The sequence below is a fragment of the Phaethon aethereus genome (genome assembly GCF_964289735.1).
Source record: "Phaethon aethereus genome assembly, chromosome: Z".
Classification (NCBI taxonomy): domain Eukaryota; kingdom Metazoa; phylum Chordata; class Aves; order Phaethontiformes; family Phaethontidae; genus Phaethon; species Phaethon aethereus.
The window spans coordinates 57596535-57615415 of NC_138577.1; the positions used below are offsets into that span (position 1 = coordinate 57596535).

The 18881-nt window shown below is 46.1% G+C and overlaps 1 protein-coding gene across 1 annotated transcript; it reads right to left on the reverse strand.

The window, feature by feature from the left end:
• Nucleotides 1-6276: 6276 nt before the first annotated feature.
• Nucleotides 6277-16163, reverse strand: FUT10 (fucosyltransferase 10; the record flags this gene model as incomplete). The annotated part of the gene is made up of 4 exons (XM_082013413.1): nucleotides 6277-6501; nucleotides 8257-9092; nucleotides 13304-13589; nucleotides 16083-16163. The coding sequence occupies 4 exons, from the start codon at nucleotides 16161-16163 to the stop codon at nucleotides 6277-6279; spliced, it is 1428 nt and encodes a 475-aa protein (XP_081869539.1).
• Between the last annotated feature and the right edge of the window lie 2718 nt (nucleotides 16164-18881).

Here is an 18881-nt window from a genome sequence, read left to right on the forward strand (position 1 = left end):
GGCTGGCCTTCTGCAGGAGTGGGTGCCACAGAAAGGGGGCAGAGCCTCCTTTTCCTTTGGACCTGCCCTGCCTGCCCCAGGTGGTATTTCAAACCTTTGTTTCCTGTTTAAAGAATGGAGCCCAGCTGTATGGGCTTGGTGGTGTCCCAACTTCCCATAAGATTTCAGGGCAAAGAGTGGAGCCCAGCAAGAAGCACTACTGAGCACGGAGAGATACCCTCACCCAGTGACAACGATCCCAACAAATCTGTCTTGCAGGCCTGTCCCCCATGCCTCAAGAGCCCAAGGGTGTGGGACCAGTTTCTTTGGGACCACTGGAGCAAGGCTTTTCAACCAAACCAAAAGAGTAGTGCCTCTGTCACGCCATCCCCTGAGTGACTCGCAACCTGCAATGACAGTTAAGATGTTGTCCCTGTGGCTGCTGCCTACTGCCAGGACTCCTGGTCACGTTTTGGCTGTGGGGTTTGACTCCAGTCATTAGGCCAAACAGCCCAATTCTGACCTCTCAGACAGAAGAAGTGTTTTTCTCTAATTCTAAGATTAAGTCTTTTTAGGCAACGAAGGGGCCTTTTCTGATCAGAGTTTGAATCTACTTCCGTTATTACGGGGTTTTTTGTGTGTACTGCTCCCACCCTAGAATGGATCTCCTCGGGTTTCTGTGGTCTTTGCACAAAATACACAGCATGGAGAGAAAGGATGTGTTTTTGCTGACTCTGGGAAAATGGCAACCAACCAAATGCATCAGTCAGGAACAGTGAGTAATAGCTTTAAATGCAAACAACTGTTAGCAGCACATTTTAGTGCATTAATAATTTACATCCCATGGAAAGTTTAATTTATGCAAAGTGAGAGTTTTGTGGCATAGTTACAAAACGCACACATGATCCTGGGGATAACGGATCTATAGTGACCCTCTGTTCCCTCCTGGGGAGTCAAACCCTGGCTCTTGGTTTCATCACGGGTCTTGCTGTACATTTTGTACAGTGTCCTTCTTAACGCGCCAATGGCTGGGGCAGGGATGCAGTACAAGAGCATCTCCTCGTCCATATGAAGAAAAAAAGGCATTCTGAGGCCTACCCATGCTAAAGAAATACCTGAAACAGCAAAGTGTGCACACCGAAACATTCAGAAAGGTTGCCAGCAACGGGTCAAGACACCCCAGTTATCTTCCAAGCCTCATGACCCTGGAAGGTTTGCTGGATTATTACCGATGTACTGCCACTTCCATCCCCAGGTTGCAGCTGCTGCGCCCCAAGCTGCCTGCCTTGCCCAGAGGACTGCAGCAGCCAGTGTCCACCGGAGGCCTGAGGACACCCCACCATGCAGAAGACAAATACTGGTGGGCCAGAAGGAGCTGGCTTCTCTGCAGGAAACACACAGCATTGAAAGGGAGGTTGATGAAGCTGCCAAGCAGCCCTGGAGCCTGCAGCAAAGCCCATCAAACAGAGACGGCTTTGCTTAGTCTTCGCCGAACCTGCCAAACTTAGCCTCTGGCTAAGTGTCTTTCGATGGTGCTTTTCCCAGACTCCCACCTCACTCCAGATTCAGGATGGACAGCGAGTGAAAGGAAGCGGCAGGGGAAGGTAACGAATTTATGTGTGAGTGTCATTTTGGGATGGGACCGGGAATGCAAAATGGATTGGGCTATATGGGCTTGGTGGTGTCCCAGCTTCCCATAATATTTCAGGGCAAACCCCCTGTTTTTAAAAAGACCAGTTACGTAAGTGTCCTTCATTCTGCTTTAATATGCAACCATAGCCATCTTCAGGTAAGTTTTTCCATGAAGAATATACGTAAACAAGATTGCTTTCAAGACATCTGATTGATCAGATGCAAAATAGCTGTCTCTACACCCTACCTTTTTCCAAGGCCAGAGAGTTAAGAGATCAGCAAATGGCTGTAGGTTTTTAATAATTAATTCATTAACCCTGAGCTTTGGAGAGACACTAAAAACAAGGTCTGCACATGAGGGTTCAATAACAACGGTTCAAAAACACTTAGGGGGGAATGTCAGCCAGCAGGATACAGCAACATATGGTCCACCCCACACTACCTGGCCTTCCATCCTTCCTCCTGCTGGAGACAGTGCTCCTGTGAAGGGTAATTCAGTCGAGCTCTCTTTTTCCATTAATTACACAGAGAGAGCCTGGCTTTAACCTCAGCCTGTTTTTTGAACAGTCTCCATAGAGCTGTGCAGTACGTGCTTCTGCTATGTCGGCGGCCTGAAACCTCCCCGCCATTCACCTCATGCCCAGGCAGCGGTGAGACGCTTTTCTGCAGGAGCACACAGCCACCCTCACTCTATTTCATGTCAGCCCAACATTGCGCTGCTGACAAAACAGAGCGTCACGCGCTTTGCAAATGTGTGGTACCAGCGTTGAGATCTTTGGCTTTTTTTTGTCACAAGCAAGCATTTGGCTTTGTTTCCCTGTGAAATGCCGAATGAGGGAGGGAAGCTAGGATTTGACTTCTGAAGCCCACAACGCACAGCCGTGCACCCACAAGCATAGGATCCAGGCTTGTCTTGCATTGAAATGAACATGGTCAAAGTCCTCCTTATACTTCCTTTCTCTAATCACTTTCCCAGTCATTGGCTTGCTGTTTGTTTTCTGGAGTAAATACTCCATTGTTCTAATGTATGCCTAGCACAGCAACCTCATGCCATCTGCTCCCACCTGTGTTAACAACCCCATCCCACCAGGCCCTGCTAACGGGAGTGAAACAAGGCTACCATGTTGGCTCGTGTCAATGTTTAAGGAGACTTCTGAAGAGCAAACAAATATGCAAAAATTAACCAGTCTGGGAAAAATAGGTCGAGTCGCCAAAGTTCAGAGAAGGAAAGGAATTTTGAACCTGAAGTCTGTGCACATGTGGGATTAAAGTGATGTGGCAGAAGAGCCCCCATCACTGGAGTGCTGCAGAAAGGCAAGGAAGAGGCAGAGCATGGTAGGCGAAGGATAGGCCCGATTGCACAGCACTCTGCTGTGGGCCACGGGATGCGGCTGTCGAAGGCTTGTGGGTAACCGTCAGGGGATGGACCAGGACCAGGGGTGGTGTGGGGGCATCTGCTGCAGACCAGCTCAACAAGAGGTGAAGTAACTCTTAAGACAGTTGGAGGAAGCCTCATGATGGAAGGACCAGGTATTCCCAGGGCACTTTTCCCATCAGCAATAACTTCTGGAAAGGTCCCTGGCTGAGGCACAAAAAATCCACTGGGAGTGGAGCCAATTGGGCAGTCTCCCGCTGGGGTGGAGGGGATGCTGCACCACAGGCAGGGCATGCAGGGCAGGTGTGGTGATGGAGGGCAGGGTCAACCACAGCCCAGTGATCACCCAGCAGGTCCACAGGAGCGAAGCAGGACAAGATTGAGACAGAAGTCTAGCACATAGGTCAGGGTCAGCACTGGGGCCAGGCACAGGCATGGCACAGCACAGCCTGGGGAGGGACTCGGGACCTCAAAAGCAGCTCTGGCATGACAGGGGAGGCCCCAGGTGAGGCTTCTCCCAGCTCTTTCTCACACTCACCTTAGCTGCTTAGTCACCCCTATGCAAGAGGTTGGGAAGCATTCATCCAGAATCAGCTCTTGTTGTTGGCAATACAGAGTTTTTCTCAACTTTTTTGCTATTGCCTAAGGCAAACAGAAACCAAAAAAGGGCTGTGCCATCCAGGATATACATAAGCCTACAAACAAATTAGATTCCTCTGTTGGCTAGAATTACAAATCTGTAGATGGCAGGAAGGCTAGCAAATCAGGAAAAAAAAAAAAAAGGTTATACTCATCAGCTGCTTCTGCTTATTCCTTCTCAGAGCAGTAGGGCGAGAAAAGAGATCAACTTAAAATTCACGATGGTCAGTCCTTCTTACACTTGATTAGCCTGCACAAATCCTTGCCATAAGTCTCCCAGGGCAATTGTTCACTGAGACTTTGCTCCACCCAGCACAGAAGAAAAGGCTCTAGAGGATGATTAAAGACCAAGAGGCCAAATTTAGGTTGCTCTGAAGTAGCTTGTGGGAGCCAAAGGCTTAATGCTTATCCACTAGAAATGATGCATCGTGAGAGGATCTTGTGAGGCTGAGTGACCATTATACCACAGCACACCTTCAGCTAACTGTTCTGGGGACTCATCTTTCTACTGTGCACAGCAGTGGATGAAGATGTTACCTCTTCTGTAACACCTGCTGCTGACCACTTGAAATTTCAGAATGTGGGTTGTAAACCAGTTACTTCAGTCTTCCTTTCTCTCCCACTCCACAAAAGTAAAATGAGGAATAATAATGCACCATAAACTGAGATTAATATACTTCATATCTTTGGATAGTATCTATCTACCAGATTGCTCAGGAAGCTCACGAGCTGACAGATTCCACCATAGAACCAAAATTAAAAAAAAATCTTCAGTTGTACAGTTCCTGAGGTCTTTAAACAAGATGGCTTGACATTTTTGGCAAAGGAGACAGCAGAACATCACAAAAAAAAAAAAAGTTAGTCCCTCTGTACCCTCCTGGGAGGAGAAACAGAGATTCATGGCAACAGGTGGGGACTCAGCAGATCCCTTTCTGCATGTTGTGGTGTTTACGTCCAGCTCTCAGTACTGATTTAGGAAAGTCTGGTGTTAATGCCACTTTCCTGAAGGCCTTCTTTTGCAGAGCTTAGTTATCATTTGCACTGTAGACCACTGGGGAAAGAGTTTAAGACATGTCCAACAGATGCTGTGTGCCACGCTGGCAAAAACACTATAGTGGTGAGAAATTTCAGTGGGGCTGTTTTGCTTAATTGAAACTAAGTACGTGCTCATATAAACAATGACCAGTACTATATGGTTTGTGGCCACAAAACTGCTCTTGCTAGATTTAAAGGAAGTAAAAAATTCACCTGCTATTTGGTGAGGCAATTTCTGGTGAGGGAACTTTTCCAAGGTAAGTAAATTCTGCAGCTGATTTTCTTGGTGTAAATGCTATTCACATCCTTCCCCATGGCTACCCATTCATAAAACAGCCAAATGCTTGACAGCAATCTTAAAATAGTCTGCTACAAGGAACATTTGCATGGAAGTTAACAGACAGGTGAAAGTCTGCCTTTCCAGCAATGTGAAGAACTCCATATTAATAGCTATATTTTTGCCTGTATCATCATACATGGGCATATGTATGAATGGCTGTCCCTCATCTGAACAGCTCCACACAGACGATGTCGTTTTGCAAATCCTGTGGAAGTTCACTCTTCCATAGGCTGAGGTTGGAAGAACTTGGTAAGAAAATTGCATCAGTCTGCATACCAGGCAATGGTGTGTCCTTTGGCAAGTGATGACCAAAATCACCAAGTTTTTTTCTTTGTCAGATAAATTAATTTGGGGTTTTCTGTGTTAAAACAGGGATGCTGCTTGCCTACCTCTCCTTGTGCCTACTGAAGACTTTTCAGCACCAATGGACTGTCAATTTTATCCCTGCCCTTTCAAGCACATAATTCCACGTTTATACATGATACAAATACTAGTCCATTGTAAGAAAGGCAAGAAGGTAAGTGAGATTGAGGCCAGCCCTGTTTCTGAGGAGTTGAGATATTCATGTGCTCTGCTTATTTTTAGCAGAAGATGGTGGGTAAATCTGAGCCAGCACGTTTTTCATTCAATCTGTCCCTGGACACTAACAGATGGTGCTTCCTTGTGCCAAGCACTAATGCACTTTACATTGGCACTCTGTGTCAGGACACAAAGCCCGCCAAGTCCCTGCTAAATCTGCTGATGCCAGGAAAATTGATAATAAACAGCTAGCCAGGGACACAGTCCCAAGTTTTCCTTCTACCTCCAAAGCAGCACAGAAGCTGTACCAGTGCAATGGCGTCAGCTGCTCTCCAGCTCATGGCTACCAATGTACCAAAGGAGGGTCCTGGACTGGGGAGAAAGGGGTCGTGAGGCCATGAACACAGGTATGTATCTGAAGATGGTGGGAGATCCATCTGCTTCATGGGAATTAGCTGTGTGCTTAAAACTGGGCCTTGAGAACCTTGACAACTTGTGCCCTAATGCTCAAACACCTGAATTAATGACAATTAATAGAAATCATTCTAAATATAAATATATACATGTATTCAAATCACCTCACAGGGTGAGTCTACTGTTTAGCACTCCTTAGTACCCTTGAGCACTGAACATACTAAATTCAGTCTTACAGGACTACTTCTTATGGCTACCAATCCTACGTGTGATAAAGTCACGCACAAAAGAAAATTCCACACAATCCACTGAGGAGCTCACTCTGTTTTACAGGTCATTGTGTTTATTCTTTGAATACAAGCACCCAAAATTCTTGAGCTGTAAAATTCCTATTCCTTTCTACCAGGTGCCTCAGTGCCCAGGCTTCTTTCTTGGATTGCTCGAAGCTTGCTATCCACATCTCTTGGAGAGAAGTCCAGCCAGGGTTTGAAGATGAGAACCAGAACGCCTCTGGTTTGGGGCAGCTCAGATGGTTAACCTGAGCCTTCCACCTCTGGGGCAGCCATCCCTGGCAATGGACAGAAATAAAAGGGGTTATTCAGTGACCCTGGCAGACAGAGAAGAAAGATGCTATGCAATTAGTGAACTATCAAAGCAAATCAGTGACATTTCCTTTCCCACTACAGGCTCTAGCCATGTCCCTGTGGATGTCAGAGGGGAAGCTTTCCCCAAAGTGTCCAGGACAAGGCCAGTCATGCTGACAAGAGCCTGAGTCGCAGATCAGATTCGTCTGCAAATGAGCAGCACCAGCCCACCCAAACTGAAATTCTAAGGCAAGGAGTTCTATTGTCATCATTATAGTCTGTTTTCATCCTAAATATGCACACACTTAATGACATTTTTTTAAGGAGAAAAATCAAGCCATGAATATGGCCAGGACAGCAAACTGATCTTGATAATCTTCTTGACTGGAGAGCCACAAAAGCATGGGGAAGGAGTATCTGTATCTAACCTATTCTATACCTTCCCATGGTTGTAGTCCTAACTCAAAGGGAGGACACCTGTCCAGATTTGCACCAGATTTGAACAGGAAAGCCTGGTTAGATGTAATGCTTACCAGTTTGCATTCCTCATCACTTCAGTACACCTTAGTAACTTAAAATGCTTTCTTCATCTCCCTTCTACTGGCTGACCACATAGTGTACTGCTCAGACTGTGACCAGCTAAAATATGGCCTAATGCATATAGGGAAGCTGTAGGATACTAGAGCCACTGACCAGTTCCATTACTGGACACATTTTTTTTTTTTTAATTCATGCTGATGACTGAGCTCATGTAGAGTTTAAAAAATGGCTACTGACTCTTGGTATGTAAACCTGGAAACCTTAAGGGACTGTGGCAATTTAAATGAGTACCAACCAACTCAGAAATACATATGGTGAGAGTTTTTAGCTTCAGTCTAATTCCAAGTAATGCTCTATGTATACCATCCAAATCCACTGCAGCTAAGTTCAGGAGACTGAACAGCTCATGATGCCTTTGAAATGGCCTTCTGGTGTCATGGCTGGCACCCTTGCAAGACTGCTGGGCTCAAGTGCTGGGCTTGCTGGTAAGACAGCCATTTCTAGCCCAGCACTGTAACAGCATAATTTCAAGTGGATTAGACTGGGAGGAGTATGTCCAATTCCTCTCACAAACACACAGCCTGGCTCAAACTTTGATGTTTCAATGTTTAGACACCAAATGTGGCCACAGACAATGCGATATTGTCACTACAGGTTTGAACATACACACACATAGGCAGACTCAGACCGTCATAGAGTATTTAAGCCAGGAGGGACCTCTAGTGATCATCTAGTCCAGTTGCCTCTTCCAGACAGGTCTAATCATATGTAATTGCCTAGATCAGCATTGAATTGGGTCTTTAAGACACCTCCAAGGACCAAGATCCCACAACTTCTCTGGGCAACCTGCTTCCAAACACTCCAGGTCATCTAAAGCAAGCCAGCAAGTTAGGCTACTTTCTGTAGCCTGATAAAAACCTCCTCCTTGAACAATTCAAGCCTTCTGCTGAAATGACTACCAGCTCAACAGTCAATGTGTATGAGCTCCAGCACTGCAGAAGTATGAGGAACACACATTCCGGCTGTGCACCCACACCTTCTGCCAACACCTTTTGACATGAGGACGCACAACCTAATGGCATTGCAATACTAGGGGCTGTAGGCTGGCCAGAAATCTGGTAACAAAACTTCCTGGGACAAATCTAAGCTTAGTGCCATTTTAAAGCCTCTCTGAGACACAAGGACAAAGTCACACATACCTTTTCTTTCCTTCTGATGTTTTCCCACACTCTGTTACACACCATGCACTCAAAGGTGTCAATGTAATTGTCCTGGGTGATATCTTGCACTCCCCACCTGCGTTCCTTCATTGCTGCAAGAAGCCTTGGGTTGGAAATGTCCCCTTTCAGTTTCCATTGTAGGTAGGACTCATATTCTCGATCATTTGTATCCAGTGTTTTGATATAGTGGGCCAGCTCCCGAGGGTGTGAAAAACTGGATACCAGGATTGCACTCTTGTTACTAGGAAGCCAGTCTACAACGCTGGGAGACCCAAAGTACACTGGTACCACTCCCAACTTCAGCGGCCGCCAGAGTTTTTCAGTGATGTAATCTTCACAGATAGCATTTTCAAAAGCAAGAATGAACTTATACTGTGCCAGTATTTTATAGAAGTTCCCATCATCCATGGCAGTCGGATTTCTGAGATGCTGAGGAAGGTCTCTATTATGCAGACATTCCCCGTAAGAGTCTACTTCAATGTGGCACATCAGCTCACGGACATAGCTGTCCCGATCAGAAGGAGGGTTGCAGTCAGACTGCACATAAACAAGTGGTGCAAGCCTCTTCCTCAGGCTGTTCTTCATCTGCAGTGGGACCATGTACCTCAGCGACTTCAGGACCTCTACACCCTCAAGGTACTGAGTGGTCAGCGGTAGGTGAGAATGGCGGCTAAAGGTTGCAGTGTGGTTGAATAAGGTGATGGTTGGTTCGTGGAAGAGTTTGTAGTTGTTTTTTGGTGACTCTTCATGGAAAAGGGCCCAATCATGATAGTCTTTACGAGGGAGGGGTAGGCTGTCTATACTGAGGTCAGTACCTAGACAAAAGCAAACAGCAATTAGTCTGCACCTATCTATCATGCAACACTAATTACAGTCACACAAAAGTCTACTTTTAATTTAATATCAGCCCTACAACCATCGCATTTATGACATTATAAGGCAGTATTGCAAAGAGAGCAATTCATGCAAAGACAGAGGAGTGTTCATGACAGGTAAAACTGAATTTGGCAGCAGAAGAATCTAGAGAATGGGGATTGGTAGTTTATATTAGAAATGGTTTTGTTTCAGTTCATATTAGTTTAAAGGCCTCTCGTTATAAAGGTTCACTAGGAATTCTGTATTTTAATGCACTGAAATGAGACTAATAAGATGCTTAATAATGTCCTGGTTCTGTAAATAGGGGAACAGATGGTATCGCCTCAATCTATGATGTGAGGGAAACGGTTACTGCAGGGCTCAATTTGGTTCTAGTAGCAAAACAACAAAAAGGGTGCTAAAATATTGGACAGGGTTAAGGAGAAAAATTACAAGAATGACTTCAACTCTTGGAAACACATTCTACTATAGAGACTTTGGAAACCAATCTATTTAGTTCATCAGAGAGAATTAAGAAGTGATGTATCACAGCTGCGTACCAGATATATAAAGTAGCTCTTGGCAGAGGATGTCTGCTCAAACTAATGCAATAGTAGAAGAACACTACATCTAAACTCTAAGAACAGACCACTCCAGCTGCTTGCGCCTCCCTGCAAGGACAGGGAGCCTCCAGAACAACTTAGTAAAGCTGTGGTGGAAGCTTTAGGACAAACCTAGAAGCCTGTTCTCCAAGGCTAGGCTGTGCAAAACTGAATTCAAAGTAGCAGCTCATGAACCTGACCCTTGCTCTCCCTTCGGTATCACTGTACTACACTCATATGACTAGCATTATTGCAGATTAAATGCAAAGCTGATGAATCTCTGTCAAGATACTTCCTCGCTGTCTTATAACTGTATCTGCTTTTCACTTAAGTACAAGCACTGAATATACAAAACTTTTAACTGGTATTGTCAAGAAAGGGAGGTTCATAAACTGAAACAAACAGTGAATAGCTGGTTTAGAAAACACCAGGAATCCTTTCTCTTTAGACAAGCTATTCCACCATACCAGTCACACTGGTAACTTTTCACTCTCTGTTCTACCCTTGACCTCAAACCACCAATGGGCAAAAAAGAGGAAGCTAGAAAAAGTCTAACACAGAATTTTTATCTAAAAACTAATATATAAAGAATGAAAAGAAAAATGCCCAGTGGTCTTTGTGACTGCATGAGCCTGCCAAGATGACTCGAAGGATGACCTTATCAAACCAGCATAAGACTTCACTATTGCTGTGATGACAGATGTTAGCTGACCTCTTATAGAGCAAGATCCTTCAAGAGCATCAGGTGGGTTTTTTTGAATACCTGACCTTTTGTTTTCTACTGAAGGGTGGTCCCAAGCCTTGAATGCTAAAAGGATGAAGGGTTGTGCCACTCACTGAAAAATCCTATTTGCGCCCTCTGGTTTTGATGTGTTAAAATTATACAAGAAGGTGAGGAAAACTCAAAGTGAATCAAATTCTTACAGGGAAGCGTATAGGACCTATCTGGTTTTGAAAATACTTTGTTCTAAGTGATGCCCAGAAGAGAAGCAGCAGCACATACAGACAATAATGAAATGCTGTGCACTGAAACCATAGCACTTCAGCTCTGTCTCTTGCAAGGGTGCTCCCTCTTTCAGGTAGTATTACAGGGAAGAAGGAAGGAAAACACAGGAAAGAATGAGACAAGGAAACGGATGAGACAGAGACAAAAATGCAACATGTTATACTTACTAAGCAAGGAGAGTATTAGGCAAAGAGAAACTTAATGAAAAACGCTCTATAGATCAGAGCGCATCAAAATGACTGATTCTAATGTAACACCTAGTCAATCTCAGTTCAGCAAGAAGACAAAAAGCTTTTAAGGATTAAAGGGAAGATAACATCAGCATGTTCCCCATCCTGTGAGATGAAGGAAATAAAGGAGCTTATGAGGGGATAAAGAAAGCACAACACTACAATTGCGAGCAATTTCAACTTCCAAACTACTAATTAGAATATCTTAGGTATGTGACAAAGTGCAGAAAAGAAAGACAGATCACTCAGGAGAAGTTCTGCATCTTAGGAGACATCTTTCGTTCAGGATTCATACCCCAAGGACTCAACGCTCCCGCGCAGAAAAGCTGGACATCCTCCTCCCTTAGGAACAACAGTCTTGAGGATCTGACAGAATGGCAGCGGATCCAGCTCATGCTGACTCAGTTGCATTGGTAGCTCATGCTACTCACAAAACTCTCTGAAGCATGTGACACTGACAAGGTGGAGCCAGGAATCCCTCGCAAACACAGAGACAAAATCCAGCAAGTGGATGCCACATCTCACCTCCGAACAGGAGATGGTGGCACTTGACAAACTCATCACCTACACCTAAGGGCTTCCCAGGCCAGGACAGTAAGTCAGGACAAGCTGCAGAAAAAAAGGTGTTCCTAGCAAAGCATTTCTGCTGGAAAACACCTGTATTTTTGCTTAATATTTTTCCTAAGGTTTGGATCAGTCTTCTCTTGACTAGCTCACTGACCAAGTATTAGGGTAATTAGGAAATAATTAGGAAAATTAATGCAGTTTCTTTGGAAGGTGGAACTGTACCCTGATCCAACCTTAGCATGGAAATGCAGATGTTCCAAGTTTTCACTCAGCAGGCTGTTTAGAGAGAAATTCTGGAACACCAGAATCTGTTTTTTTGCAGGCCCACAGCTCAGTGCATCAAGGAGAGCAAAAGCAAGAGAGCGAGAAAGCGAGACAGAGATAATAGCTTTTCTGTATTGATACAGCATTTTTTTTCACCTTCAACACCTTCTATGACCTTTGTCTCTGCAGATTTTAGCATGTGAGATCATTTATTGTGGTTTAAAAGTAAGTAACACTTCTACATATTTTGACATTTGTCTTTACACAGTTCATAGACAGCATCACTAGAAAAAGGAAAAAAAAACCTACAGGGAGAGTCTTTTGCCCAGTATAAATAGTCCTTTAAAAATAAGTAGGTAAACCCTGACCACAAGCCTGCTAAAAATGAACAGTAATAGTCCTTCCTATGCTGAAACAGACAAACAGAATTACTACCAGAGACCAAAACCACCAGACTTCACAACTTTCATGTGATGCAAACGCAGCTTTCCTTGCCTTTAATTGCATCAGCTCCTCATTCCTTTGCTGTTACTCCTTTGCTTTCATGCTTGACCACTATATTATCAACTGACAAAGCTGACCCACTTGGAGCTCTGAACAGATTAGTGATGAGAAGTTTTTGGTTCACTATTAACAACCAACCTAAAGGCCCTTCTTTCCTGTATTTCCAGTTCGCCTGTAACCTGACTGAGTGAATGAGATCAGGAATCTGTTTTATTTTATTTCATTTCCAGACAAAGGAGCCGAACCTACCAGCCACAGAAAAGCACTTGGCTTTATTTTTCAGGCTAAAATTAACTTTTTCTCTGAAAAGCAACTGTGTGGGGAAAAGGACAAAATTAACAAAATAAGGCCTACTTTTACAAGATGCATCTTTAGTGTTTTGTAGACTAACTTTACAGTACAGTAGTACTATAGTGGGAAGTTTCTGAGGCAGCAGAGCCTGGGCAGCTCAGAAGGTTGCACTAGCTGCTGCTCCCTGTGCAGAATCAATAGGTTTCTTTCACTACTTTCCATTTACAGTCTGCTAGCAACATGTCTGCACATGAGGCAGGCGAGTTGCACGGTTACCAGCAGGGGCATTACTTTAAGACAAAAGACTTGCACAAGTGCAACAAACGCCTTGCTAGAACGTCTGCTAGAGGTGACAAGCCAGAAGACTGGAAAAAGGGGGCATGATCTCAGACTGTCTTTTCATGACTTGGCAACTACGGGAAATTATCTTTTCTCCCAAAAACACAGAGCACATGTGATTGGAAAGCAGCATGAGACAAGGCAACAGTCATGCCACAGATGTGCACAGTCACTTCTCAAGAATACTTTTACAGAGAACATCCATGTCTGGATCTCTGCTGATGGTATTCAGCACCAGGCAAAGTTTAGCACAACGAGATGCCTAAGTTTCCTGCTCTCACTGACTGACACCTAGAATACTTAATCTCTAGTGGAAAATAACTGGGCAGGAGGGAAAGTTACTCCTTTAAAAAGAAACAGATCCTTACCATAGAACAGAAACGCTCTCGTCATCTGATTATGCTGGTAGGTCTTGTTGATAGTAAAGAAGCAAACATCCTCTCCGCACTGACCCAATCTCCCGGTCTCTCCAGTCAGGGGAGACCACCAGAGCAGGATGGGATAGTGATTTATATCAGACTCTGTCTTGAAGCTGCTGTGAAGTTCCGGCTTCTTAAACTTAAAAACGTGTCTCTCCACAGGCTTTAATGGGCCACTGTGTAAACTGGAGATTACTGCCACCTTATTTTCTGAATTGCCCAGTTCAGTGATAACCTTCAGGGAAATAAACACACATACCAAAGTGCATCACTGTCATTAGCCAGGACATACGCTTGACAGATCAGACTTTAAGCATCAAGCACCAACTAAGCCTGCATGTGAAGTTTCTGTCAACCAAACTGGATGCATTTCACTGACTCCAGCCACCATCCAGGTGAACAGCCATGTCAGAACAGCAAAAGCTTTAATTTGAATTTGCAAGGAGGAGGCAGGAAATACATTTCTGTGCTGAGATACAGCCACATCATGTATAGTTTAACAACACAACTTATGCATTTCCCTGGAAGAAGCACAAAACAGAGAACAGTCCTTCCATAGCCAGGTTTCTTGTGGAAATTAGCTGTAAAAAAACCCATGGAGTTTTCATGTCTCTGTGTGGCCATTTGTATTCACCTCTATTAATTTTTAAACCACTGACTGAATAAAGCAGGTGCAGACAGGTCTTAGGGATAACGTAACTACAACTTCATGGCCAGGCAGAAGAGAAAAATCCCATCTGTATGCAGAGAAGTGAAAAACGTACCAGTATGAACCACCATTTACAGATATGACACACTATGAAGAACCTTAAAAACTCTCCACCCACAGGAGAAGCTTCTAACATCGCTCACCATCAGCCATGAGACAGAAGTCCCCAGAAAATCTGGGAGATTTCCAGTGGCCCATGAAGCCACCACCCTCTTCCACAGGTAGTACCTGCCACAAAAGTGTCCTGGGGCAGAGAAGTCTGTTCAGCAAAGTGACAAAAACAGTGCCAGCAGGTATTGCCACAGGATACATGGCTCCTGCTCTTAGCTTTAGTGGGGCAAACCCCTTCCTGCTACCATGCAAACAGCTTTTTGTGTGTGCACCTTCACAGGCAGTGCATAATGCCATGCAAGGAAAAGCTGCAAGAATGAAGGGGGAACTACAGCCCACCAGACACCTTTGGCCACAGCACTTTCGCTTGTCAGATGGCTCTGAAGGAGGATATTGGAAAGTGGGAGAGTGTTGTTTATATGAAGTTGTTTGAAAATGTTTATCTTCCCTGATAGCTTTACTGCATGCGTTCATTTTGCTGTTTGCTGTGTCATTTGCTCTCACTGCGCAGCAAAATACACTGATTGTAGCCAGACTAAATAGGCTCTGTGCAACACAGGATAATGGGACTGCACAGAGAGGAGGCTATGCAAAGTGCAGCTGTACAGAAAAACACAGAGAACACTCCTGCATTGATGAGTGAAGAAGATACTGCCTGGGGAAAAGATTCGTATGTCTAATTGTTTGACAAGATACAACTGCAGTAATATAAATGAAGTAAGTCTGTAACTACCTCATGACCAGGTTTCTTCAGAAACAAGCTCCTTCTTTGCTTCCAAATTTTGTCCTGGCAGAATTTAAAGAGTCTCTATATTTGCAGAGAAATTTCTAGTAGCTCTCTCTGAACTCCTGGGGGTTGATACACCCCAACTATATTGACAGCTCATGTGCTACAGCAGTCCCACCACCAGGGCACCAAGTGTCACCATCCAGTGAGCACTCCCAGACAAAAAGCCCAGCTAGGCACAGGGAAGCTCTAACCAGCTCCAAATCTGTCTAGCTGTGGAGGTGCAGCAGAGTCACAAACCCTCCCAATAAAGGTCCTATAGACTTGCTAGCATTGCTCCTATGCTAGGGCAGCCATATCACCTTTGGATGCCATGTTCAGGGGAACAGAACTGGAAGTGACCATTGCATGTCAGTGACTGCCTCCAGGAAATGGCTCCAAACTGGGGAAGGCAGCTGGCCCGAGAGAGCTTCAGAGGTCCTCCTGCAGGCTCCACTGGGAGTTACCTGAGGTACTGGAGAACCACAGCCTCAGTTCAGAGCACAGCCTAAGTGGAAAGACATCTGTGGGGCAGATCCTGCCCCTCTCATGACTGAAGTCTCCTACAGTCCTACTGCCAGCCAAGGCTGATTCAATTTGTCTAAAAGTTGTTGACTTGTAACAAAAATCTAGAGTAATCTGCACCAGCCACAAATTAATATGCCACCATATTTGTTTTTTCTCTTATGCATTTTTTTACTCACCAGCTACTGGACTTCCCAACGCTAAGAATGGCCTTTGGGTCATTCACTGATGGATAGATTTCCATCACCGCTTACTGATGTGCTCAGATTTCCCTGCCACGTTAGTATGAAATGGGTCTAGCCTTGCGTCCCTGCCTAATGAGTTCAAACACATGGACAGAGGAGGCAATGATAGATGGAGACAACACAACATGGTAGGCTATGGCACACCACTCCTGAGAAACTCCTCTGAGCCAAGGAGCTATGCAAGAAAAGTCTTCTGTGTGTAATGTCACTTCTGGAGTCAGCTATTACCACCAGGCCAATGCTGCAGACAGAGTTTATTTAAACACTCCTCTTAAAGCACAGAAATCTGTCGCCTTCAGTGCTGTCCTCTGTCAGAATTCTGTCATACTTTGAGAGCAATCTCATGCACAACCCCCCGCCTTGCCCCTGTACCTGGAGTGTCACCACAAGGAAAAAGGCAGCTGCAAAGCAGAAGCAAGATGCCCATAGTTTCTTCCTCCTCATCCTAATCATGCTGCACTACCAGGCCTGCCAGCGCAGTTAGAGCTAGGCATCCGGAAGGCCAGCTTGTCTGAAGTCTTCAGTCTTTGCAGCAGGGCTTTCCCACTCCATCCTTACTCCTCTTCATGGTGACTTCTGCTGAAAAAGGGTACAGCATCAATAAACACTGCTCCTCAAGCTCAGTGGTTAGCTTGAGGTCTACCCCCAGCTTTCTGTAGGTGCCAGAGCCACATTTTGAGCCTGGTATCCAGAAAGCAGCCACATGCGCAGCCCCAGGCACCTACTCTCCCTCTGGTCATCCTAGACTTGGGCATCTTGTCATTAAGCAGGGTGACACATCCTCTCATCCTTGCACTCAGCAGAGAGAGACACTGAGGGGCCTGCCTCAGTCCTGCATGGGAAGGGCAGCCTTTTTTCTCAGTTTCAGATGGCAAACTGTGCTGCTTTTCAGCTGACTCACAAACAGGTGAGTAATAAAAGATTTTCCTTCCCTGGGCAAGCTCTGAAAATGCTCCTGGAGGAGGCACACAACTATCTAGCCGTGGGACTTACTACACTGCAGTCTTCTGGGACTTCTGTCCTGTGTATATAGCCCAATGCACAGAGGAAGTAACCATACAGCACACGCACAAACTCTCTCCACACCTAAAAACATTTAAATTTAACAAGCTCCCCTTCCCCTGTAATCTACATCTGTGCTGGTCTGCCTCTCCTCAAATAACTCTTCCCTTTCCCCAATGCTTTTTTTAGCTTTCACAGAGTCCTACGGGTTTTCTGTGTACTGGATGTTACTGTGTGAAAATCCCAACGCCTGACAACAAGAGTAAGTGCAAATTCCAGCTTTGTCTTAAAAAAAAAAAAAAGGAGGATGGGAGAAAAATGAGACTTTATCTAATTCAGAGGAGTAAAGTTTGAAAATGTGAATATTCTAAAAGCTCAGAAAGCAGAAACACACACGAAAAAATGTTTAATAAATTGCTATGTTAAAACTTATCTCTTTTAGAGATGTGCCTCCTGTAATTTAGGCTGGTTTTCTGTGAAAAGAAGGTGTATGTGACTGTATTGTCTTCATGAGCATGCACCTGCCAGCTTTCCCCCCATGCTAATCCCACTCACAAAGTTCCAAAAACTCAACAAAGAGGGGTGGGTGCCAAAACGACTGCCTGCTGTAGTACTACCTCTGTGGCACTGGCAGCTAGAGAAAAAAAATAAATTATCCTGTTTCTGCTTCCACTGCAACATGAGTTCATCCCTTCCCATCGACCATCACAAAAGCCTCTTTAGTAAAACCTCACACAAATCCGTGCAGTGCGAGTTCTGCTGTGCATGGGACAGCTGCTTTTGAACGGTTTGTGTGGGCACAAAAGTGCACGGCTGCCAGCTGAGCGCTTCTCTAGTCAGGTAGGATGTTTTATAAAGCCTCTGCACCTTCTGTGCCTCCCGCATTACAGCCAAAATGGGGCACCAGGAAGGGAAGGGGCTGAATTCTGCCCACAACTGTGTTGGTGAAAATCTACTCAAGGCACACCATGGAGCAAAACGATACCTTTAACACCACACATCTTACCCTGCGCATGGCAAAAAGTAAGCCTCATGACCCCACTGAATGCACCCTTACCCCCTGCTCCGGTAAAACAGTATTAATCGCCCCATTTTTAGGTACTCTGCTAGAGGAGGGAACTGCCCACACCATGGGCGTGCTGTACCAGTCGCCCCAGGGTATTGCACTGGCGTCATTCTTGCATCTGCAGCGCCCAACGCTCCGCACCTTTACCCAGCCGGCCTCCTGCCTGCCCCGACGCCACTGGCAGAGACGGCCTTGCGGCGCACTCCCGCCTGGGTCGGGCCGAGCGTAGGCCCCGGGGACCTGGGAGAAGAAGGATAAACACACACACACACCCCTCCCCCGCCGGTCCTGCGCAGCAGCTCCCTGCACACCCCTACGAACTTCTACCGGCTCTCCCTGCCCCGCTGCCTTTCTCCGGGCTCAGCATCCCCGCCGGGGCTGTGTCCCCACGCCGCCGCCTCCCGCCCCGCAGCCCCTGCGGCGGCGGCAGCAGCAGCCCCGGCCCCGCTCCGCGCCCGCGGGCCGAGCCCCCCTCCGGCCGGGCGCCCGCGCTGTGCTCACCCCGAGAAAGTCGCCCCCGCCTCGCCGCCGCCGTCCCCCTCTCGCCGGGGTGTGTGCGGGGGTGTTGTTTTGTTGGGGTTTTTTTACTTTCAGTTTGTGCCCCTACTCGGTGCGCAGCGGGGGCGGGTGCTCCCGCCTCCCTCCGCCCACCGCGCTGCCAGCCGCGGGGCGGGGGGAGGCTGTGCCGGGGTGTTTTCGGGGTCCCCAAGGTCCCGAAGCAGAAGGGCGCTTTAGCCGCCGGGGAGCCCCGGGGCGCCCGGCACGTCGCGCCGCGCCCAGGCCTCCCCGCACGGCCGTGGGCTGCCATCAGGAGACAGTCCTCTCTGCCAGCGCCGTGTTTCCAGGGGCTGGGCTCCTCTTCGTGCAGTTTTCGGCGTTTGCTGTTTGAGGTGAAAAAGATTTACCCTGAAAGGCCGGTTCTGCAGGCTCGGGGCACAGCCCAGCTCCATCCACCCAATAGAGACACATGAACCGTACACATACGTATTTATGCCATGTCTGTCGCCTATGTACACATTTGTATTAAGACAGAGATACCCCATACCTACACACTTCTTCGTGTGTACTTGCATTTATAGACAACCACTGGAAAGCACCGTACC